The 25735-nt window shown below is 39.2% G+C and overlaps 1 protein-coding gene across 1 annotated transcript; it reads left to right on the forward strand.

The window, feature by feature from the left end:
- Window positions 1-4568: 4568 nt before the first annotated feature.
- LOC124253031 (heterogeneous nuclear ribonucleoprotein A3 homolog 2-like) lies at window positions 4569-25122 on the forward strand. The gene is given in 19 exon segments (XM_046686747.1): window positions 4569-4717; window positions 6656-6831; window positions 7053-7173; window positions 8286-8424; window positions 8427-8495; window positions 8925-9050; window positions 9485-9547; window positions 10643-10849; window positions 12916-12973; window positions 19503-19569; window positions 20258-20463; window positions 20710-20830; window positions 21214-21430; window positions 21551-21745; window positions 21975-22034; window positions 22275-22496; window positions 22656-22762; window positions 22982-24750; window positions 24888-25122. Coding segments are annotated over 17 exon segments (2148 nt in total). The 5' UTR covers window positions 4569-4696; the 3' UTR covers window positions 22736-22762; window positions 22982-24750; window positions 24888-25122.
- Window positions 25123-25735: the final 613 nt, after the last annotated feature.

Raw genomic sequence — 25735 nt, forward strand, 5'->3', positions numbered from 1 at the left:
TATCTATCTAATTTTGTATCGTTTTGTGTCCCTCAGTTTTAGTGCAATGATGAATCTGTTCCTCAACTCCATGGTGCACAGATATCGATCCTGCCTGGGAGTGGTCTTCTATGCCTCCATCTAGCCACCCTCATGTTGACCACACCTGTTTCCCGATATCGTTCCAGTCGATCTATAACCCTTTCAGATTTACCAAAGTGTTTGGCTACTTCATCTTGGAATTGGTCAATTCGAGCATCATTTTTTCATATTTGTTTAGTTTTGTCTTATGCATGCATTTTCTTTCTTTGTACCCGATCAGGGGGTCGTGTGGTTGTGACAATTATTGACACATGCTGACAACCAGTGGATGTTTTACTTGTTGGTACGGGTGACATTGTTTGGCAGCTTGACTCCTGAGAGTTTATATAGCCCATCGGTCCTGCCCCACAACAAAGCATATGTGATACATGTGGTCTCACCTTAGGCAATGAGTTTGTTCAAAATTGCCTCTGTTCACCCAGCAAAAACTGGGTACCCGGTGGGACAAGTCATGTGACTATAACCTTCTTGCGCCTCACAGGCAGCTTGGGTTATCCGGGGTAATACTGTGTTAGCGCCACGGTGATGCTTACGAGCATGGATATGTGCGCATTATAATTATGTATGTATTATTATTATTATTATTTGAGCGAGTTTGATATCCACCTTCAGTAACAGTGTCTCGTGCAGCAAAGATCGTCTTCTCACAGTTACAGTTTAAATAACAGGGTTCCTTTAAATAGTACATACCAAATAATTTCGTGGAAGACTCGTGATATTTTAGTATTTAGAGTGAATATAAGCGGGCGGTGGGGTAGCCTGGTGGTTAAAACGTTCGCTGATCACGCCGAAGGCCCGGGTTCGATTCCCCACATGGATACAAGGTGTAAAGCCGATTTCTGGTGTCCTCCGTCGTGATATTGCTGGAATATTGCTAAAAGCGGCGTAAAACCATACTCACTCAGTCAGTCAGTCGAGTGAATATTTTACGCTTCGTGTAGAGAGGTTACCTACATTCACACAATGTAATTAGTTGCCGGTAATTCAACAGTCAGAAACATGTTACATGCAACAAATGTATTTTACTGATTACTTCAAAGTGCAGAGCTCTGAGGCCTGCATCATGTCGCTCTTCCCTCCCTCATTAGGCTGACGGGTCATGATATAACTGAAATACAGCTATAACCTGTGCCAAACGCTGTAGTACACAATGCCGTTTATATCTTATATACGTTGATATCAATTATGTCTACGAAACTCGATAAAAAAATAATGGAAACTCTTCCAACGTTTTCAACCGGGCGTGTTTTGGCATAAAAGTGTTTAAAACTCGAGGGATATGGAAAATGTCACAGAAACAAAGTTTACAAATATATATATATACCGCTGTCTTCGCTTGTGGAACGGTCGCGTTGGTATACGATGACAGGGGGTCAGCTTGTAAACAGGGAAAACAAGTGTCTTGAGTGTGAGGGGTACAGCTAGCAAGCTTTAGTGGCAGAGTGATCGGTGATGTCATTTGATTGTGACGTCATGGAATCCGATCACATTGTGTGCTAGCAATATCCATTCGTGACATCACCTTTAGAAACCAGTGGTGCACACGAGTAGGTACATCTTGACAGATATGTTCTATGTGTATTATTCTGAACACGTGCATCCAACGCATCTGACCCCAACACATCTGGAGACTACACAATCGCTGAATTTATAGTAGGCTTAGAGCTTAGCGATTTACATACACACATAGGTTAGCAATAAGAACGACAGAATCGTGAGGAATATACAAATGTAAACAATGTTTTCGTTATTCTTCAGCCCCTAAACCCTAAAGGCTTCTGGTCTGTCGAAGTCCTGTCAGTTATGAAGACTGCCGATCGACAGGTGACGGCTGGGGATGTGTAAGTCAGCTGACTAATTACTGGTATCTGTTTATTTTCTGCATTACAAATTATAGTCTGTCATACAGACCCTGAAGCAAACATATCCAAGAAAGCCCACGTAAGTCTAGAAAATGCAGCAAGACTAGATTTCCACAGCTTCAGAAAATGAAGAAAGTCTCAGGGCTCCTTTTCATTATATATATATTTTTTTACTATGAACTTTTTTCTGTAAAATATGTTCATTTCAGAGACTAGTTGTTAGCATCTACAAATTACTACACTGCCATGTGTGAAACGTACAAATAATGTACCTTCCCATATTTTGTCCCCATGATGCCGATCGAGCGTCAGGCAGGGTAACAAGAAGCACCATGTATTAACGTCTCATGGTGTAATGGAACCGGAGATCCAACCTCCAACCTCCCGCTCTATACACTACACCACGGAGTTCTACTATTACATGAGTTATCGACTTATAAAACATCAAACAAATGGGGCGGTGGGTAGCCTAATGGTTAAAGCGTTTGCTCGTCACGCCGAAGACCTGGGTTCGATTCCCCACATGGCTACAATGTGTGAAGCCTATTTCTGGTGTCAACCGCCGTGATATTGCTGGAATATTGCTAAAAGTGGCGTAAAACTAAACTCACTCACTCAAACAAACCAATCCCCTGATTAGTAAAAAAACGACTAAATATGCCTGCTTCGCAACGTTTACTTCAACGTTCCTGACAATACACTATGTTACTATAATTACTTTATTTTTGTTGCTGTTGCTGTTGCTGTTGCTGCTGCTGCTGCAGCGATCTCAGCAACAATCAAGCTTTATGACGGATGTGTGCAAATGATCGAGGATGGACCAGACAATCCAATGATTGGCGTCAAGAGTATCGATATACCAGCACCTGGTATGCGATCATATGCATCAATCTTCCACTGAGTCTGATTACCCGATCCCGTTAGTCGCCTATTACGACAAGCCTGGGATGCTAAAAGCCAATTTTCTCACCAATGCCGTGGCTTTTCGTGGCGAAATCTGTAATGAATTCGAAATACCTGTAGATACAAGCGAGACGAGCGTTTTGTTTCGCAACATGCGGATCAACATGCGGATGTCACTCGGTAAAATTATTGATGTGATGAATTCAATAAGCTTTACATTAAATGCTTATTTGTTTTATCCAGATTCGTGTCGTTTTTGTAATAGTAAGAGAAGCAACTTGGGTCTTGATTCAGTAGTCCGGACTATTCGCAATCCGGACGAATTTGCTGAGAACCGCAACCGTCCGGATTAACGAGGCTTCACTGTATATAATATTTTAGGTTATTTGTTTTTTTATGTAACATGATTCTATTTTACTTCAAATCTAAGATTGGGTTGGGTTGTTGTTTAACGCCGCACTCAGCAATATTCCAGCTATATGGCGGGGGTCTGTAAATAATCGAGTCTGGACCAGACATTCCAGCACGAGTGAGTTTAGTTTTACGCCGCTTTTCAGCAATATTCCAACAATATTGCTTCGGGGGACACGAGAAATGGGCTTCACACATTGTACCCATGTGAGGAATCGAACCCGGGCCTTCGGCGAGACGAGCTTGGCTTCCCTACCACCCCTCAACAGCATGAGCATCCATCTACGGGATACGATGACGTGTTAACCAAGTCAGCCAGCCTGACCACCCGATCCCGTTGGTCGCCTCTTACAAGCATGGGTTGCTGAAGAGCAATTCAAACCCGGATCTTCACGGGTCACAAACCAGAGAAAATATTAGATATTCTTATGGACGAATTCAACCGTCAATGTTATTACCTACAGATGACAGGGTATCATTTTTGCTTGTTTGTGCGACTTATCAAAATTATCCTTACAAGATATTCCAAACCCCACTTTACAGAAACATAATATACTAAAATGTCTGTTGAAAAATTATTTATACATTTGTTCGTCATGCAAGGCAGTAAGGAACAATAGCGTTAATGTGTCACTCCAGGAGTGTTTGTATATACGGTAGGTTGCTGCACTGCAACTCGACCTGTGTTGGCTAAGGGCCAACATCCACACTGACATAAAGATGATGATAACATAGCTTTTCGGAATATTTGACATTTCAAACTATTATCTACAAGAAATGTGGGAAAGTGTACCTGCTTAAAATCAAAATGACAATATTACTTATGGTAGTTAATTTCTTCGTGTATATCGTGCTTAAGTTACTAGTTCGCAAAATATCAATAAATGTAGTAATTTTCCTCACTCTCGTATTTTCTCGTCAAGTCGAATAGGAGTTACTATATCTTAAGGCACGTACTGCATTCCTTGGATATGATTCTTGCACATGATCTAAAAACAAATCACACTATAATTTATTCCAGGCTTATCTTCTTTCAATTTTGCTTATTTTCTGCTGCTAATAAATGCAAAAATCTTCCTGAAACGGCGAAGGCCATGTCTTTTTGTGGCAAATTTCGACGGAAATAGCCGATCTCACACGATTATTAATGAGGGTACACCTAAAAGTATACATGTGAACTATGGAGTCACGCTTGTTCGGTTTGTTTGTGCGATGTCAGGGCTAGGACATATGTTAGGTCCCATGTCAACACGTAGACCATTACTTCAAAGATTTGGTTTCATGTTTATTTCCTATAAAAGTTCTGGAAAGTGCTTTGACGTAGCGAATGTCCGAGCACAACAAATCCAACTTTTGTAAGAACCTTTCCGGTTTGAACACCGGCATCATCCGCGAGATCAAATTACTACTGCCTGTTTGCCTGCCGAAAAACCTTCGAAATGCCGTATGGTTATGATCCCGTAAGTGTAGACATAAACATTACTTTCGTTTGGTAAAGTCGAAACACACCTCTTAACCCTCAATCTACTTGTATTCGACAAGCAATTATTTCAAGCTTTGTGTGGGTATTTGCACGTGTTCTTAGCCGCCATTTTCTTGTGAATAACTAGCGTGGTTTTCAAAATCAACAGCACTCGCTGTAAGGGATTATTTCGTCTTCAGGGTCCGTTTTCTGTCGATTCATTTAGTTTGTGATGTTAGCTTAATATTCATCAAAACTTCAGATAGGTTTTGTAATGGGGATTTAGCTAAAAATTGAGGCGTGAACCTGTATGGCGCTCAGTTTGAAAATGACCCTTCCAACATAGGTTCATGTAAAGGTCGATACGGGTTGAACAACGGTCTCCAGATGAAGCTCTCTTCCTCTGTGTTGGGGTCGATGGATGAATATGACGTTTTTACTATTTTGCATTTAGATTTGCTTGAACGCTGAGCCCTATGTCACTCCTATCACGTTAAATGTTGAAAATCTTGTTATTTTTCTGTGCCTGACATTGCATTCAGACCTTAGCAGATGCATTTATTCCAGTAAAATTAGGAATTCGATAAGCATCACACCACAGTACCATATTTAGACATGTAAACAACATGTTAGCTGTTTATCAAATAATGTGTACATGTTTATAACTGTAAATATCGTATCTAGGTCATCATGTACATAATCTTCATTCTAACTATAAACAGGCAATATGGGACATTAGGGGTTGCTAAATTGAATGCCTCGCATCTCATTTATGCCCATGGATCAAATTGTAAATAACATGTAAATATTCACATGTGTAGGACACCAGTAGTACACAACAGCTGGACATGTCGCCAAGGATGACCAGGTTATGTGAATAATCAATAATTCCAAGACATTTGAGATGCCTTTGGCTAATGACCACACTTGAATGACTAATGAATCGGCTTAAGCATATTTATTAGCGTCCGGCATCTCAGTATCACTGCCCTTTAACGTTGGATAATTATTTGGGTGTTTTTTTAGGACAATGCAAGGGGTAGACACCAATGGTCACATCTAAGTAGTCTCAAGCATATTTTGGACTAGCATTTTTTTGTGAAATATTGGATTTGTTTTGAAAAAAAAAGCTGGCTCCAAGATATGTCATCAGTCACTAATTTGCAGCCATATTTATCCCTGAAATAAGGATAAAAAAATATCATTTTCTGTTAGATCCAAGGTGAATTTGGCTACGAAAAAAAGGTTATTAAACATGTTCACTGACCATGAATCTGGACCACAAAACAAAGTGAAAAGTTCTTTAGTGAGTGGATGTCTTGTGCAGAAGTGATACAGATTTGCTTGAAATATTTACTGCAATACACACTCTTCACCAAGTTAACATGCTTAAAAGCCTGAAATTTGGCTTGCTGCCTTATCAAAATGACTTTGGCTTGTACCAAGGTGATCCATATGCTCCCATTCAGCAATAGACCAGTTTATTTTAGGCTAGATCAAGCATACCAGGTTTCTTAAAGTCGTGTGTGCTCAGTATTCATGCTAGATGTATATATGCCTCCTATAATGCTTCAAGGGGCATATGTAGGTGTAGATTGATAATCATGGCGAGACCCAGCTGCAACCATCCCTCCTGTCATTTCATTGTAACACCTAAATAGTAGTTGTCTTGCAATGAAACATTGGTATCCTTAATGTGTTCAAGCAGGTTCATGATATATTCTCTTGTGTGAGTTAATACTCACTTTTGGGGCAGTGGGGTAGCCTAGTGGATAAGGGTATTCGTTCGTCACGCTGAAGACCCAAGTTCGATTCCCCACATGGTACAATGTTTGAAGCCCATTTCTGGTGTCCCCTGTCATGATAATGCTGGAATATTCTTAAAAGCAGTGTAAAACCATACTCACTCATCCTCACTTGCTATTTGTTCCTTCAGTACCAACCAAGGAAACCGCCGAGCTATGGACCCAAAGATCCTGAACATGAAACATATAGGAAGCTGTTCATTGGTGGTCTTAGCTACGAAACTACAGATGAAACTCTGAAGAAACACTTTGAACAATGGGGTCAGGTTGTCGACTGCATCATTATGAAGGATCCCACAACAAAACGGTAAGGGTGTATTAACTGCAGACGTGCCAATCTGGATGGCCGTGGTGTAATGAATCTTACAGATATGATTTAGGCTTATGTTAATGATAATGAACCCCATCAAACTGAATTTTTGAATTCAGATATGTATAATGTATTCAGTATCCTGTTTAGTGGTGGTGTGATGCATTTTAATGTAAACAAGTCAGGAAAATTGCTCATTTTTCTGAGTTTGATTGTAGATCCCGAGGGTTTGGATTTATCACGTACAAGGAGGCTGGCATGGTTGACGAGGCTCAGGGCAAGAGGCCACACAAGATTGATGGCCGAGAGGTGGAATCTAAGAGGGCAATGCCGAGAGAGGTGTGTACCAAACTAGCAGTATAAAACATGACGTTATCACAATTTTATTGACATCAGTCTTAAATTATTCAGATTTAGATTCTGAATTGCCGCATTTTGAATTATCAGATGTCTGCTGATGAGTCATTAATGTTACGAAACTAAAATCTATTGAAAATGATACAAAAAGCCATGTTTCTAGGCTCAAAAGCTTTTGGCACAAAATGCATCTGTTAGTGTATGTATATTAATCAGTTTTCAATCATTTGGTTGATGTTGAGCAGGTATGGGATTTTGTAAATAAATGCACACACCTCACAGTGAATCTGAATACTGTTCACGACCCAGTTGTTTCACAGATCCTTAGGATCAAACAACACAAATGGCTATAAAGCCAATGCTTGAAAACAGGCTTGTTCATAGGTCTATTGCAATACGTTTTCAAAGGGAACATCCTGTCTTTTTGGTCATTGCGATACAATGGTGGTGATACGATACGTATCCTGATAGTTAACAGTTTCTGAAAACAGAACATATGTGATAGATAAAATAACTGAAACTTTGTTATTCAGCAGAACTTGTGTTACATTCACACACTAAAAATGCTTTTGCTCCGATAAAATTTCAGTATTTGATGATTAAGAAAGTACAGTTATACATTCAGTATACCTTGATGTAATATAGATAAATTTGAAATGGAAGTTGTTTCTACACTTATGCTTGCACAAACAATTCAATGTAATTTGTTTCAGAATCACTGAAAAAAACTCGTAGGCTTGCTTTCTAAATTCTATCGTATCTTTGTTCTATTTCTTAACAAAGCTAAGACATCTTTCATAGTCAATAAATTGTGATATCGCGATATAAATATCCTGATTATTGCCTGAATGTGTTTTGTATAGATACTCATATCGCATAGTTGACGATGCAAACATCGATAATTTTGTGTAGGGAGCCTCTCTCATCAAACATGTCATGAATAGTAGCTCATACTATTAATCACTGGATTATCAGATCAAGGCTTGAGACCACTGTCATACTGTTGGAATATTGGTGAGTGCAGTGTCAAATGACAACCCTAACACATTCATGAATTCATTGGCATCGATAATGTTCAACGTTTCTTTGTCCAGGAGAGTGGCAACCCTGACAGCCAGATGTCTGTGAACAAGATGTTCATCGGGGGCGTCAAGGATGACACAACAGAGGAACAAGTACGCGAGGTCTTCAAGGAGTTCGGGAAAATTGAAAATGTAAACCTTATCACAGACAAAACAACGGGAAACTAAAAGGATTTGCATTCGTGGAGTTTGACGACTATGATTGTGTGGATAAAGCAGTTTGTAAGTTCAATGAGGGTGTCTCGAGCTTAAAATATTTAGCACTTCTACTATATGTGTTTAATAAATTTATCACAAATGTTTTCACTATGAACTGTTTAATAAACACATGCTCCATATAGACACCGTCTCAAGGCATTGGAACAAGATCCAATGTACATCTTGATTCAGAATTTTCACTGACAGTAGCAGCATGATTGTGACTGAGTATTGGTTTCTGAACAGGTGTAGGCAAACTCTGCAGATATTAAAAGAAAACATGGAAAGATTTCAAATACCGTTATCAGCATGGAGATGAAAGATTTCCGTTGCTTCAGGAATGTGATTGAGATCAGATTCAGGCAGCCATGAGGTTGTCCACACTTTGTCCAGTGCTTACCTGCTACTTCAACCAAACATGACTTTGACTGTTTATGTAAATCTTGTTTTCAGTACGGAAGAGACACTCATTAAATGGCAAGGATGTGGAAGTGAAGAAGGCTCAAAACAAGGACCAGCCTATTGCTATGGGAAGGGGGGTTCGCGGCATGAGAGGCGGTCGTGGCGGTGGAAGGGGTGGTAAGCAAAGTAATTGCTCATGAAAACTAGCAAATGTTACTCTGATCACATTGCTGCAAACTGTCCCGATTTTCTTTGCTTTTGTTACAAATTTGCATCTGCATTTCCTTTTCCTTTTTTAGGAATGTCAGTATGTGGAAGGGGATTTCATGGAATATGTTTTCAAGAGAGGGTCATTGTTTAACCATATAGTGTCTGCTTTGAACAAGAACTACAATTTTCAATCTGTCCAATCAAAACACTCGAAAGCTGTCACAAAATTATTACTTTACATTCTGTGCAGACCTCTTTCCTTAGCTTGTAAGAATCAACGTCTCATCATGCAACTCCTAATAGTTAAGTCTGTTTTTTTGAATGGAACATGATGACTGACATGTTTTATCAGCCTCTTGACTACATGTCTCCCTCTCACCGGTGTTATTCCCTACTTGTAGGATATGGTGGTTACGGAGGAGGAGGATACGGTGATGGTTACAATGATGGATATGGACCAGGAGGTAAGGTTACACTGCTTGTCATGTTGGGCCTGTTTCAATCAGCCTCACAATGTAAGTTAGTCCTTTCTCAGTCTGTGCAACAAGGACACTATTCTGCATCTGGTAATACCCTGTGGTCATATAACTACATGTCTCAACAAATTACCTTGGCAATAAACTTTAAAATATCTAACTAAAGTACTGTAGGAAATAGAAAAAAACATTTTTCACATTTAGATCCACAATGTATGTAGTTGATATGTGAAAGTGTGAAATATCTGTTAAAGTTCGGCCTAACTACAGTCTTGGTGGTAAGGAGATAGGAATCGTGAAAAAGGGACTTTACTGAGGAGAGATTAGTGCAGAAATGAGCAATGTGGGGATTTTTTCAGCCACTGCGGCTGAGCGGTTTAGGCGTCGAATTTGTGTGCTGGCGATTAGGTGCCTGACTCTTGAGGGTGTGGGTTTGAATCCCGGATGGAGCTCAACCCCCCAAAAAGTACTATAATCTGTACTTTACTGAGAAAGTGTAATCCCAAATATAACATTTGTTACATTTGACCACTTTCTAAAATCGCATTGTGTATTTCATTTCATGCTTGGTGTGTCGACGGTTCGTCATCACATCTGTCCTAGCGACCTAATTGTCATCTATAGTCTGATCTATTGTTTTAAGCAGCTATTCGTATTTTGCCTGATTTTACGAGTAAACATGCTTTTCTGGATATCCCATTAGGCATCCCACTGAACGCCCAGTTAGGATGATGTGGGTTATTTTTTGGACATATGCTATTTGCAATTGTGTAAATTTTAGGGATACAGAGTAACAGCCAAAAACAGGTGTTTTTTTTCTATTTCCGATAGTACTTTAGCCGGGGTTTTTGTAACCTGTAAGGATCTGGGTTTGAAATGGCTCTCAGCAACCCATGTTTGTAGCGAGAGGTGTAACAGGATTGGGTTGCCAAACTCTGAGACTTGGTTGATACTCGTCATCGTATCCCAACTGCACAGATTGATTTTCATGATGCCGATCACTTGTTTGTCTGGTCCAGATTTATTATTTACAGACCACCTTGATTTAGCTGTGTTTTGTTAATCTTATCCCCTTGTTTACAGGATATGGCGGTTACAGTCAAGGGTATGGTGGAGGTGGAGGCAACTGGGGCGGCCACGGCGGCGGCGGTTATGACGGGTACGGTGGGCCCTATGGCAACCAAGGTGGCTGGGGAGGTGGTGGGCCCTATGGCTCAGGCTATGGGGACAATTACGGCAGCGGCCACATGAAGGGAGGTAACTACTCACACAGATCAGGATCATACGAAGGTGAGTATCAGTGTTGGAAGGTCTCACTATTGAAGGGGACAAGAGCCACATGTGTGAGGCTCATTCTTGGTGTGCTTCAACATGTTATTGCTGAAATATTGTAAAAGGCACCATCACACCACACTTCTCTAAGAATAAATGATGCATTTCTCTCAATAATACTATCAACCCTCGGGGAAGCTACCATATAATTTATTGAATTTTTTTTTTATGTATTTAGATTACAACATTAAATTTAGAAGTTTGAATGAATTAATGGAATGTTGCATTAAATCACCTCTTGCACCCTCTGCCGGCCGAACATTATTTCAAGCGAACCCCATAGTCATGTCCTTTGGAGCGCTCTTATGAATATCCTCCACAAACCTAGTGATTGAAACCAGTTTGGCAAACACTGACAACACCGCATGCAACATTTTGATGTATGGAGTAATTGTTTACATTCCATATATGGCAAGTGTTGTCTGTTTGGAAGCTGTTCGTCTCAAAGCTTCAATTATTGATTTCAGGCAAGTTGTAAGGGATGAAGTCTTTAATTGCATCAGTAGAAAGCTAAAGTGACTGCATTTGCCCCAATATATATGATATAGGCTAAAATGTTGTCAAAATTGTGCCTTTAATGATCGGTAGAAAACATTATTTTTTTGTCTTGAGAAACAAAGTTAAGCAATGGAACATGGTTTGTTAACTCCAGATGAATCAATAGAGAATACTACACAGGGTCTCATTACATACGAATCATTCGAAACGACTGTCCTTCCTATGGTATCTGACTGAGCGAAAGCGATGTCAGAAACCATAGGAAGGTCACGAGTTTCGTGTAATTCGTATGGAATGAGACCGAGTGTGGTATTTTATTTATTACCCACGTCTTACATGCACTAAATTGACAATATAGCATATTGTTGTTATTTGTATGGTTTCAAACCGAAACCTATTTTATAAGGAGGTTGCAGAAGAAAAGCTTGTTCCATACTACACTTTTTGCATGACGTCACACTGTAAAGACATCACTACGCCTTGCTCGTCTGCCCCCTTGGTTACGGCATCACGATGCATGTCATTTGTGATCGCCTCGTACGGTACATAAACTTCTCCGTAGCACCCCGTTTGTTAGTTTGCAATTGCTTCACTCGGCTAACATCACTGGTGGAAACTTTGCGTTAATGTTTTTCGACGCATATAACTCCTCACTTCGACTCAGCGATACGGCAATGTTTACATTTATACAGTGCATATAAATTGTAGAATGAATGAATTCACGTGTTTGTTATGAATGAAAAAGTAGTTCCGTCACAACGTGACCTAATTGAGAGGTCATCGGTTATCCAATCAAATCGTTAGAATCTCAGGTCAAGTGGTTACGACACAGGTCAACACGATACAACTCGTGTGACGTACGAGATTAGTATACAACTACACATACGTTGACCACATGGGTAATAAATGGGAGATATGCCACTGAAAACAGTAGATTCTATGCATTGTGGCACCTTGATGTGGGTGGCCCTGACCGCTAGAGGGGTTCAAGCACAGTATGCGGAAAAGCTACATATGTTCAAACTCTTGTTCGTGGAGTCTCATTTGTTTTCATAAAATATTAAGATTGAGGAAAGTGATCGCATTGCTGTTCAGTCTGCTTTTGGATTTGCTGCTGCTCTCGTGGTGTAACAGTGGCAAATCATCTGCTGTTTGAACACCTTACTGAAGTTAACTGAAACAAAAAAAACCAAATTGTCAGGAGTCTACTTAGTGACTGAAAATCAGCATGTACATAGCACAAATTTAAAAAAATATAAAGAAACATCCAATTCAAATAGACGTATGAACATGACTTGAGGTCTGTGAAAACGCCCTTTTCATAAAACAGGCACTTGATTTGAAATGTTACAGCTAGTGTTAGTGTAATGAACACTTCCCTTAGACATGTAATAAATCTTTGATCAGGTTCACCCTGATTGTGTCCACATATACGTGTTCTTGTGGGTTTTTCAAATATAACATAATTGCTTTAGCTTTCGGTGACATGCCCACTCACATGTACATATTCGGGTTTTGTCTTGCAGGCGGCTACAACAGCGGTGGATACGGCAGTGGTGGACGGGGAGGATATGGAGGGAACAAGTACTAGATCACGGGATGTCCATCCTCTGGTGTGTATCTGTTTGCTGAAGGTAACAGTCTTGAGTATATTGTTAGACCACATGCCTTGTGGTGCTCTGTCTATTCTGCCACCAGGATGCCTCCAGTATCATGACCTCGGGCCATGTCTTTGAGCGTGGTAGTCTATCGACTGTTTTAGGTTTTCCATATGAAAACTTGCTATACTGATTTTCAGTAGTATTGGTATTGACAGGTGTGTTAATGCAGATAGGTTTCGGATGTCTTTACAAGTTTCAGAGCTATATGAAAAATATAAGAAAGAATGAAAAGTTGTGCCTAAAGCTATTTTCTTGAATTGCTGAAACCTAATTTAAAATTCCCATGTCGATGCTTACACTTATTGGTTTGCAATATTGATGGAAGATTTCTTAAAGGGAGCTCAAAACTATGTTTATTATGTAACTTATATAACTTTCAATTTCTCTTTCTTCAGACGGGTTCATTCAAACGGGCAGGCAAACGGGCAAACTACTACGTTTAGGGTCTGGTGGTGTGTTTCAACTACCTCTATTGAGACAAACAAACTTTGAACACTCCTCCAGACGGCAAGTTATCAGAGACCTAGGAAAGCACCTGTCACGGGGACCAACAGCTGGCTGTCGTCCGCAATGCGGTGTGGAACAGCGGAACTGCAGTGGGCAAACCTCCCAGCAGCCTTTGTGAACCTGGGCAGTTGGACCTTCGCATCATTGCTGCTCTAACCATACTGTCACACTGTAACTACCACATCGTCATTCATCAAGCTTTTTTACCAAGCTCTCACATTTTTAGTTATAAATCATGATTTTTGTTCCATCATTTTCCGCGGAATTAAATATCATCTTAAAAATCTGTAAGTTTTCTGTTATTTTAACCATGAAGAGCCAGTGATGAATCGGCCCAAACTGTTACCACTCATTTTGACAGGTTTGATTGTTCCGCCATGTTTCACCACATTCCTAAATAAGGGCTGTAACGATATCTGCTGTTGCTAAATGATACGTAGCCCGCTGTTGCAGTTGTGATAAATACAGGGTTATTAATTAACCTAGCAAACCAGTTGGTGGAGACGTAATGGACATTCTAGGAGTGTTTATTTTTCTCTTTCCTCCTCAAATCTAAACCAGCTGATGAAAAAGGGCTTGTGATAATTTTTAGCCCTGTATAGAACCAAGAAGCAATATATACAAAGAAGCTTTAAGTCTGAATGAAAAAAAATAAAGACTGGAGACCCAGTAGAATGAAAAAATTTTGTTTGAGGTAATTAAGTAATCTAGAAAGTTCTTCGTATCTTCCTAACATGGAAGCATGGTAAAATAAACAAAAGTTTAGTGTACATCCTAGCGAAAGTGTTAACATGCAATGGCGAATCAATACAGCCTGTCATACAAGGTATGTTTCTACTCTCCCGTGCATAGTTCACTTTATTCTGTAACTACATCCTCTGCTTAGTATATTTCCTGTTGTATATGGACTTAGGAAGGCTATTGTGCCACTCAATGTATTCATAGATTAATCATTCCTTGCAGTGAATAAAATATATTTGGCATTTACTTCTGATGGTGCAGATTTTTTGTCAGGTTAATGTTTTCAACAATGGGAGTAACAGCTGTTTAAACTTGTGTATGCTGAAAATCTGAGTAAAACCAGGGCCGCTGAGCTGCTTTAATGGTCTTACTTGAAAAACGTGAGAAAAGGTAGTTGAAAAAGGTGAAGGTAGTCTGTTTTGTTGACATACCGAAAGATGTATAGTTGGACCCTGGATCAAAATATTTGTGGGCAAATGGCCTTTCTTTTACAGAAGGTTTGGTTCAGGTTTCTTCAGCTCATCTTTTCTGTGTTATTTTTGTTCTGATCTACTGAATTTACCTGATAGTTTTAACCGACTTTTTGTTATGGTACCAGTACCTGAGAAACTTGATTTGTACCTGAATTGAGAAGATGAGTTTGTAATTTATCGTTGGGGAGATGTTTGTTCCGAGGTTGTAGGGAATAATCTATCCATAGATTCACCAATCTGCTGATACTATTGGTGAAGTAGCATAGGGTCTTTCTTTCACCAAGGTTTGTTGAACTCCATACAAGAGTAATGGATTTACTTTTGAACACGAATTGCCTTCATTGGAAGTTCTGTTGCATGGCAGGAACTATGATTGTGGGTTCGAATCCGGCTTGCCCTGATTGTATCTTGGTTTGTCGGCACCATGGGTTTCACCCAAGTGGTAAATGCCTGAGACTTGTACTAGTTTATGTTAAGCTGCCACAAAGTGTCATTAAACCAAACTCCAGCATTGCATCCTGAACAGAATTCTCGTATGTAAGTTTGGACTTGCCACTATTAACCTTACCTTATATGGATGTAAGGAGTATAGAGGCATTTCAAACGAATATATGTGCATTTTGACACCAGCCAACGAACAGCAAATCTATGAATACATAATGAAACGTTATATTTGGGATTACACTTTCTCGGTAAAGTATAGATTCTAGTACTTTTGGCTGATTCCCATCAAGGGAACAAATCTGCCTTCCAGTGTAGGACATCCAGGCAGCATATCTTGCATGATGAGTACAAGGGATATTTTTTCAGTCCAACATAACGAACAGGAATCTAATGTCAGCACATACATTGGGAGAAAACTATTGGGGTTACGAATTTATACCATAGTTTACACATATCTGAGGTCGCTAACAGCTTTGCTTTTGCAGCACACAATGAAACGTTTAATCCAGAAAATACATTATCCAGTGAAATAATCTTAAGCCTATTAGTGGTGAACACAAATTCCCCATCCGGCTGCAGACGGTCCTGGTAGGAATGATTTGGGTAAAGGATACTTGACAAGCGGGCATGGTTGGAATTGCGTAGGAGCAGTTAGAAAGGCCAATACGTCAGGAATGGCGGGTACCCGTTGAAATGGTGGCCGTTAATTAAACAGCCTCTAAATGTGCTGTTGCTTCCGTTGGTCACAGATTCATCCCGAAATCTGCGACATCCTTGGCTTGCTGGTACCACCAAAATTCAGGGTCATTGTTACGTTGGGCTGTCACACAATACGAATCGGACTCACTCTCATATGTACAACAACAACAAAATTATCCTCGTGGAACTTTGTCCCACACGATATAAAGTCGATCAGCTTTGCACGTAATGGTTTGCCACACTGCTCGTTTGCAGACGATTGGATATGATTATCTCCCTTTGTAAATACACGCATACATGCAGGTTGTCAGGAATGTCATAATATTTTAAGAGTTCAACTTGGAAACTTTCTTAGTCATTGTCGATTTAAATTATATTTTAAACACTTTTGTTAAGAAGAAGTCAATTTGCTCTTCGAAATAGGGAGACATTTGGGGAAGAGAACGGTTATCTACTGAAGGTGAACTTTTGCTCAGGCTCCTAAGAGGCCGGGAGTGTTTTGAACGGTTTTGGTCTTGTTTATTTACATTCCATTGAGACTAAGACTTCTCTCGTCTCGTTTTCATTTTAGAACTAGTGTACTGTAGAGAACAACAAACTGGAGATTTCACGTAAATGATTGGGTCGTTCGTTCGTTGGCCACAGGTGTCCGTAACACACGCATCGCTATTTTAAATCGCTGTAATCCCAATCTAGTTCAGCAAGTTTATATAATTGTTCCATATAATTGGTAAATGTAATGTACAAAATTTAGCATTTAGAGGTATATTTTAAAGCAAGTGTCACGGGCTGAAATCATTGCCAACAAAGTTTCAGTGCACGAAAAAAATCCATGTCAGAAATAGAGGCATTATCTAACTTAGCAAGTGATGTACAGACAAGTCATGAAGTCTTGGGTATAAAGGCATTCACAGGTTGTCACGAATGGCATAATATTTTAAGAGTTCAACTTTGAAACTTTCTTAGTCATTGTCGATATAATTATATTTTAAACAGTTTTTGTTAAGAAGAAGTCAATTTGCTCTTCGAAATTATATATGCGATGCATGAAGTTAGCTCTGTTGCTCCTTTGAATTGTCAATGTTGGGTAACAGGTTACAGAAACCGCCAGCGCATATACCAGTGGTGCATTTGCAATGGCAGAAACCGTACGATATGATATGTTCTGTTCTTTGAGGAAATGTAAAAAAGTAATTTAGAAATAATAAACCTTTATTATTTTATGTCAACCTCCTGCAGAATTAAAATGTTTATAGTTTACAGTGTGCACGGCATTTGCTCACAACGTGTTACTGTACTTCAGAGACATGTTTTTTAATGCAAAATAGCTACCCTATTACTTACCGTGGACTGACAACCCTGTATCACATCTGGAGCTATATATTACAACTGACAACCCAGTATCACATCTCGAGATATTACCCTGGACTTAACATTACAACTGACCATCCTGTATCACATCTGGAGCTATGTAATATAAGTCTACTTGCTTACCAATCAAGATGCACATATTTTGTGAAATAAATATGCTCATAACAACATCTAAATCACGACGCACTGTGAGGAAGTCATATTTCAAATACATTTCACTATCAGAGAGTTAAACATCCTGCATTCATAGGTTGCATTTCTGACTGTTTTACTATATTAAATGCCAATGGCAGTTCAACAACTTGATATAATTCTGCCAATGCAACTGGCTTAACTCACCGACAATCGTCACCATAATCAGACTGTGGGGAGAGACTGGACAGACTCGTCTGTGTATGCAATTGAGATGACAAATACGATTTCATAATTATAAATTGCATTTGTCAAGTTACATCACATAAAGCGTTTAAAGTGACGTATGTAATGCTGCCATGTTGACATCACATTACATTACTGATTTTACTCAACTCTCCTAATCACATGGGGTCAGATTTCGAAAGTACCACAGCCGCCATGATAAGACAAATGTAATGCGTTATGTGAGATCTCCGTACAGGGTAACTCCAGCTAACTCGGCCAGCAGACATTGTACAGTGGCCATTAAATCTAATCTCTGCAGGCTCGCGTCTGTGCTATCCATCGCGTCTTTTGATCTCGTCACTGGTCAATTCAGATGACGCGATGACCAACATCGATATTTTACACAATGGACAGACCCTGCGGTTGCAACGCCCGAGGGAACGGTTGAGCTGTACAATAATCTCTTTTGTCCGGGTTCATGCGCGCGCATCTCGGTCATGGTTGAAGGCCACATGTCCCATTGTGAACACGGCCATCTGGGCTTGACACTAATTACATCCGTCCACTGTACAGACCGGTTTTATAATACCTGTTACATAAGTAATTAACACCATGCAATAAAGTATATGCCTACATGAATCAACGCTTTGAAAGGCAGACTGACACCGCGTGAAATTCAATAATCAAAAGTTTCCTTTCATCTCGGTTATTTTTCATTTGAAATTGCAGCTCTAGAAACCTAAATTATATTGATTCATTGTAAGTACCCGACATGCGAATAAATCATAATGTTGACAAGTTACAAAGACTTACATCATAAGCTTAATGCACATTACAGCGCCTGTATAACATAAGATTACCTTTAAAATAAATTAATTTCCTTATCTTTGTGAACAAAATAGATTTTTAGTGAGAAATCTATCCCAAATATTGATATATATCTCATCATTTTTCCTTTGTTAACACACATGTTCATGACTTTTAGTCGCTGTGTCACAGTTTATTTGAGTGACCTACAATCTTGTACCATTCCAAAACGCTCCTGCTATCCTGGCACTAGGAAGGTTCTGTTTGTCACGAAAATGTCCAGACTTGTACGAATTTCACATTTTATGAGAACAGTATTCTAAATATTCTAAAACATATACTGTCTGTGTCCTCCAAGCAGAAATAAAATGATCAACAAAATGTGTATTGTGATATTGTTCACATTGTCTCAAACAGAATGAATAACCATATATAGAGAACATTTAATATTGAATACGGAATAATAACACATTTACTTGGATATTTTTAGAAAGACTTAACTTCATTTATTAAAACAAACATATTGCTCGCAGCTTTATGAAAACAACCAAGCCAAAAAACACTTAACCCTAAAAAACATAACAGATGTAAAAGTCTCTATCACGACAATAAACAATTCACATATCTTTGTTATTTCACCACATCACACTTTCATGGATATATTTCTGAGCAAAAAAATTAAAAGACAACGTACGTGAATTGATTTACAATAAATCAAAGTACGAGCAAGGGTCATAAATCATGCATTACTAGTCTTATAAAAAAGAATATTGTTGAAATAATGTTTACTATTGACCCATTACTTTCAAATGAATGCACAAGGGGGAAAAGCAGTACATATTCATATTTTGCAACATGAGATGGATACATCAGTAGATAAAATCCATACAACAAACGGCAATTAGCTGCAAGGAGAAAAACTCTTTGATGATAACTGTTCCGGAAATAGACGACACCAACCGAATCGTTTTGGAAGCCCTCCGGAAAGTACCGAAGTGACCAATGACATCATACCACCGACTGCGCATGTCTGGTATTATAAGTAGGCTGATCGCTTTGTCTGCAGTTCATTCCTGTGCGTGAATCAGCCCAAGAAGTTAAACTGAATATGCCTGAGGTATGTAGAGCACGAAATTTATGTTAATATTGCTTTTAGATTTAACTTTACTATATGTTTTCAGCCTTTTTCGCAAGGGGAGTTGTAAATACATGTTCAAAGAGGCAAAAGGGATCTGTTTCTAGAACGATCGAATTTAGCAATGGCGTCGTTCTGCGTGTCTGTGTGCGGCCATGTTTTCTCAAACAAAGAAATAGTCATTTCAGAGTTGTGTGTCTGCTCCGTGTTTGAATTGGCTGGGCAAATTGAGTTCCGAAGACCTTATTGCACTTTATAATTAAAGGTTTTCGAGGATTGGCCTTTCATTTTAAGAGCGGTATCGAATATTTATATGGACCACGTGTTGTGCCCCATTTGCAATAATTTCCCCCAAAAATGGAACGTCAGTATGATGTACGCGATGATTAGTAGTCATTAGGCAGTAAATTGAAATGCTTGATGTATGTATGCATGACCGGTCAGATTTCGGCTTTTTGACCGATTTAAATGTTCCTGATTTGCAGTCATTGCCACATGCATGAAAAATAAAGACAACAAATCGGACGGCCTACAGATATTTTTCTTTATTCGAAAAATCAATCCGAGACTGAATTGTGTTCATGACTATTGTAAACATTCAGTCATGGTTTCTCTCGATCACTTCGATTGCTCTAAGATATGAAACTAATGGAAAATATATTTGTTGCAGTACGGAGGATTCGGTGGTGGTGGCCGCAGAGGAGGAGGACGTGGAGGTGGGGCCTGGGTACCTAAAGACCCAGAACACGAGCAATTCCGTAAGCTCTTCATTGGTGGTTTGAGCTATGAAACCACAGAAGAAAGCCTCAAGAACCACTTTGAACAATGGGGTTCAATTGTTGACTGTGTTGTAATGAGAGACCCAGAAACAAAGAGGTGCGTATGAGGAAAAGGCTTGCTGTAACTGAGGTTCAGAGTTAAAAGTAGTTTGTTCATAGATGTAACACCTTGGTTATGTTTGACCGAAGCGTGGGATTTTTGTCTTCATGTAGAATTTGTATTTAATCGGTACAATTTAAACTTGCCGAGACCTCTTTCTAATAATTGTCTTTCTGAAATAAGGTGTTCTGTTAATTAAGTAGAATATTACTTATATGTTGGCTTGTTTGGATATCTTCACAGGTCAAGAGGTTTTGGCTTCATCACATATAAAGAAGCTGCCATGGTTGATCTTGCCCAGGGAGAACGTCCCCACAAAATCGACGGACGTGAGGTCGAGTCAAAGAGGGCTATGCCACGGGAGGTAAGAAACATATTACCGAAGAAAAGTTTGGGGTTTTTCATTTTTTTTATTCATTTCAGATAGGTATATATTCAGACAGGGGAGTACACAACTCCATGTTAGGGCTAGATTCATTTTGGCAACAAAGAGTTACAAATTTTCAAAGTAAGAAAATATAGTTACTAGTGTAAAAGGTCAGGGTGCACACCACTCCAGCAACAGACTCCACGGGTTACAGGCATGTTCTAGCTAGTTATACATACATACATACATACATACATACATACATACATACATACATACATACATACATACATACATGTTCCATTTAATTGGTCTTGTAACATTGAATTCAGAAAGAAAACACCTACTTATTAAACCTTATTCCATTTACCTTTCTATAGCGGGACTCTGGTGGTCGCAGTGAATCTCAGCAATCTGTGAAGAAGATGTTTGTTGGTGGCATCAAGGATGATATGGAGGAGGAAGATCTAAGAGCAGTGTTTGAAGAATTTGGTGCAATCAACTCTATCGATATCATCAAGGACAAACAGACACAGAAGCTCAGGGGCTTTGCCTTCGTTTCGTTTGATGACCACGACAGTGTTGATAAGTGTGTTTGTAAGTATATTTTTGTTTACAAATATCTCTTGGAAACAATTGACATTAGCATTTCGGAAAAAATGTTTCAACTGCACCACAGTTGACTTTAGTTAAATGGTATTATTGCTATTATTGCAGTGAAAAAGCGTCATACTATCAAGGAAAAGGATGTTGAGGTGAAGAAGGCTCTTAGTAAGGAGCAACAAGAGCAAGGAAGCCGTGGTGGTGGAATGCGCGGTGGTCGGGGTGGAGGTCGTGGTGGGTACGGAGGAGGAGGCAGCAGCGGCTATGGGGGTGGTGACAGTAGCTATGGCCAAGGAGGCTACAATCAAGGTAAATTGTGATTCGCATCAGGTGTTGGCAAATGCTGATGAATCTTGAAATAGGTGTGTTGATTGCTTAAGCGAAATGCCACATACAAAACATGCAATAAAGAGATATGTCAGTTGATAGTTATTCATGTCCCAGCAATATGCCATAGTTTAATAGAGCATAATCATTTAGCTCTGTGGGTATTACACATGGGCATGTCATTTATTTAGTATAATTAATAACTTTTCAGGACCAGGTTCCATGGGTCGTGGTGGGCCTAACTATAACTGGTCTTCTAGGGGGTCACCAGGTTGGTAATCAATTCAGCTGAGCAAGTCGTACTCTTGTAGTCTGGGATGTAGTGTGGTCTTTGTTAATAGTGTAACAGATATTGACAACTTAAATGAGTGTATTGACAAATGCATGTTAAATATCATGATAAATATAGGTATTTTGTGTTGACAATGGTGTTTGTAGTAGGTGCCTGGCAGCAAAGCAGTAGTTTACATCCAATTTCAATCAATGCTACAATCATATCTGTTACCTACAGGAGGCTATGGCGGTGGCTATGGCAACCAAGGCGGTGGTGCAGGGTATGATGGAGGATATGGAGGTGGTGGCTATGGAGGCAGTCAGCAGGGAGGGAACTGGAATCAGGGTGGAGGCGGAAGCAGCTTTGGATCTGGCTATGGAGACAGCTATGGAGGTGGTGCCATGAGAGGTGGTGGTGGCGGCGGTGGCTACAATCAGAGATCCTCTGGTCCATACGGAGGTAGGTGTTGATTCCTCAACCATTCTGAAACACCACTAAGCAACGAGGTATTTCGATTTGTTTAGATGGTGACTTCTGCGAAAAGTAAAAATGGTGTCAGAAAAACCTACAACCTTTCAGTTTGAGTAGGTGAATGACCTCTGTTTATTATTTTATCAGGTGGTTATGGTAGTGGCGGTGGAGGAGGAGGCTACGGAGGTGGCAACTTTGGAGGAGGTGGCGGATACAACAGAAGATAAATCCCACTCTCACAAAAGGCTCTCCATGTAAGTATCTCATCCCATTCTCACCCAGTGTACATCATCCCAGTAACGAAGCTAAGTTCTTAAAGTGCCAAATAAGGTTTTCCTGTGTAAACTTCAGATGGTTATGATAGATTTAGAATATATTGAAGCACATTTACTAGTAATAAAAATGATTAAAAGATATTGATGATTTTGAGTTGTTATGACATTTACATATTTTGCATTATTTGATTGTACCAGGCAGGTTCTCATTAAGAAGCAGCATAAGGCAGGCAGGCAGGCAGACATAGATCAGGGATAAGTGTTTCCAGCAATTATGGTTACCATAGCACCATGTTACCATAGCTACAAGGAGGCAAGTGTCCACTATGGACATCAGAGACAGTAGCTTCAAGATAGACCCAAGACTGAAGGGAGAGTATAAGGAATTGAGGCGACCATACATGGATAGCTCTAAGCAAGAGTCACCTTGAGGATAGTTGGCGACTGTCTGTTGTAGCCGGTGTGGCTATGAGAGCGTAGTGCTAGAGCAGGCATAATGGACATTGCAAGGAGTATTTATTAGTGAACAACCTGAAATGAACTGTCCAAGATAGTCCAGCGGCTGGCTATCTTCCTGTTGCCAGAAGCTGTAGGGAGAGCAAGAAAATATTTTATTACATATATCATGAATCAAACCTGATCATATGCCATGGAAATCATCACATTGACCACCATTACATGAGACTATTCACTGTTTGTGCTATCTTTTTACTCATTTATTTGTAACAAATTGTGGGCAGTCTTAATAAAAGTGAAAACACCAGAAATAGAACTGTTATTCAGTGTCTTCAGTTTGTGTACATTGTGTTCGTGAAAGGCCAGAGATTTCACTTGGCAGCTGCAAACCATGGATCAGGGGAAGGAATGAAATGCATCACAACACAAGTATTGTTGGTTACATGCAGGTCAAACTCATCTGTGCTCTTTAGTTTATGTAGCTTCTCTGTATTGTCTGTTGATTTTAGCAGTTTGGAAGACTATCAAGTAGTGTTTCTTGGTATACTGCTGAAATTCTTCAGATCTGGTCAAGATACAGATAATGCACAGTGGATATATATGGGGAGCCAGGTTGGATGAGTCTCCATGCATGTTATTTGTGGATCAAGTGGCTAGAAATTGGTACATGTGATCATGCTAAAAGTATTCTTATAGATGAACAGAATGTTAATTTTCATTTTCGATGGAATATCCACTAGTTGATGGCTTTCTACATTGGGTCTAGATGTACCATATTTCTATGACACGGGTAAACTATTGTTAATGTTCATGTGCACGAATATTGTGGGGGTGGGTGAATGTTGTATGTTTTAGATGTGTGTTAGTTACCAGCTATATGTAACACTGGTCTCCTAGAGGTTACCTAGTGTAGGCAATCCTCCTTCAGCTCCAAATGCAGGCTAGATAGCACCAGCAAGTTAGCAATGCAGGAACGTCTATGTAGTAAGGTAAGGTAGGAGTTTGTTTTAGTGTTTACTGATTATTGGGCTCTTCATATGGATCAAGTTGAGTACACGTAAAAGTAAATGGGATGAAGTAATGCTTAAGGAATAATGAGAATATATTTCTAAGTATGTTTCATTATAGCTTCTTGTAATAGACTGAATTGTTTTGGTTTTTTGCCTGATCACCGGTTTCTTTTACCCATCTGATTAACACTGTAACCAGATTTCATAAACTACTAAAATTGGAATAATCATTCAATCTATTGAATTGTTACCTTTAATAATTGGAAGTTGTTTTAACATTCCACTATGCATATCTTCTAAATTACTATTAATGTTTTGACTTTGGTGGCACTTCAACATTGAGAAATCTTAAGTTTGTGGTCGAAATCTGGTTAAATGTCTTTCATTTCATTCTTTGCTGGCAATCATTCATGTCAGTTTTTTCTTCTAGGAACCCACAAACAAGCTGAAAACAATGACTTCTGTCATTGTCACTCGTTCGTAGACATTCATCAAACACAGGTAAAAACCAATATAATGAATTTGAAACTTTCTGTAAATATTCAGTTACTCAATTGAGATAACGGATGCAATTGTGTTCAGTTTTGGGTTATTGGAATTATTGTTTCCTGTTGTTAATTGCATGTTTTGCTTGTCAGGTTTGTACAGCAGTGGGTGGTGAACAATAACGTAAATCCTGCTGTTGGTCCAAGGATACAAGCTTGTGCAAGACCTGTCAATCCCAATCCTGTTGATACAAGCAGGGACAAGACAAGTTGCTCCGTGACAGCAAACCATTCCAAGAGGCACCAGGTCATCATTGGGTATTTGAATATATTGGGCTTCATTAGCCCTGTATGAACACCTGACATATAATAAATATTTTGACCTTGATAATGTGTTATGTTGTAGTCAAACTTGTTATCAGGAATTGCCTGAGCTGTGTTAGAAATAACCAGTTGTGAAAGGACTCACTCTATTTCATTATTTTCAAAAACTTGATTTGTATCCTGATGAATGGCATAAGACTGGCTAGAATGATCGATAATTGGAAATATTGTCGGAAAGATACTTATTCAGTATGAAAACGGTGTGATCGATATCATCATACCTTAATTTTTGTGGTAGAAAAAAAGTTGTAATTTTCTCAAAATATACGAATTAAGTTATTCATGGTCTGCTTCCCCATTATGTTCAGGACGTTCTATTGTTAATGAATCCATTTAAAAAAAAAAGTCAATACTCACCAGTGATGCAAAATACATGTATGTTCCTTTCCTTTAGCTAAACTTTAAAGGCATTTTTGCTCTGGTATTTATCGATAATTAATAGATATTTAATTACCGATTATCGATAGCCAGCTATGCCATTTTGAATGGTTGAGGGGTATAGTAATTTACCTTTTTATTAGACTTTTACCTTTCTTTAGGAGAGAACAAAGTTCACTTTTAAAAAGTAGCAGAGAGGTGGGGTAGCCCAATGGTTAAAGCGTTGGCTCATCACGCCG

The sequence above is a fragment of the Haliotis rubra genome, unplaced genomic scaffold, assembly GCF_003918875.1.
Source record: "Haliotis rubra isolate DU_JTF1 unplaced genomic scaffold, ASM391887v1 Scf53, whole genome shotgun sequence".
NCBI lineage: Eukaryota > Metazoa > Mollusca > Gastropoda > Lepetellida > Haliotidae > Haliotis > Haliotis rubra.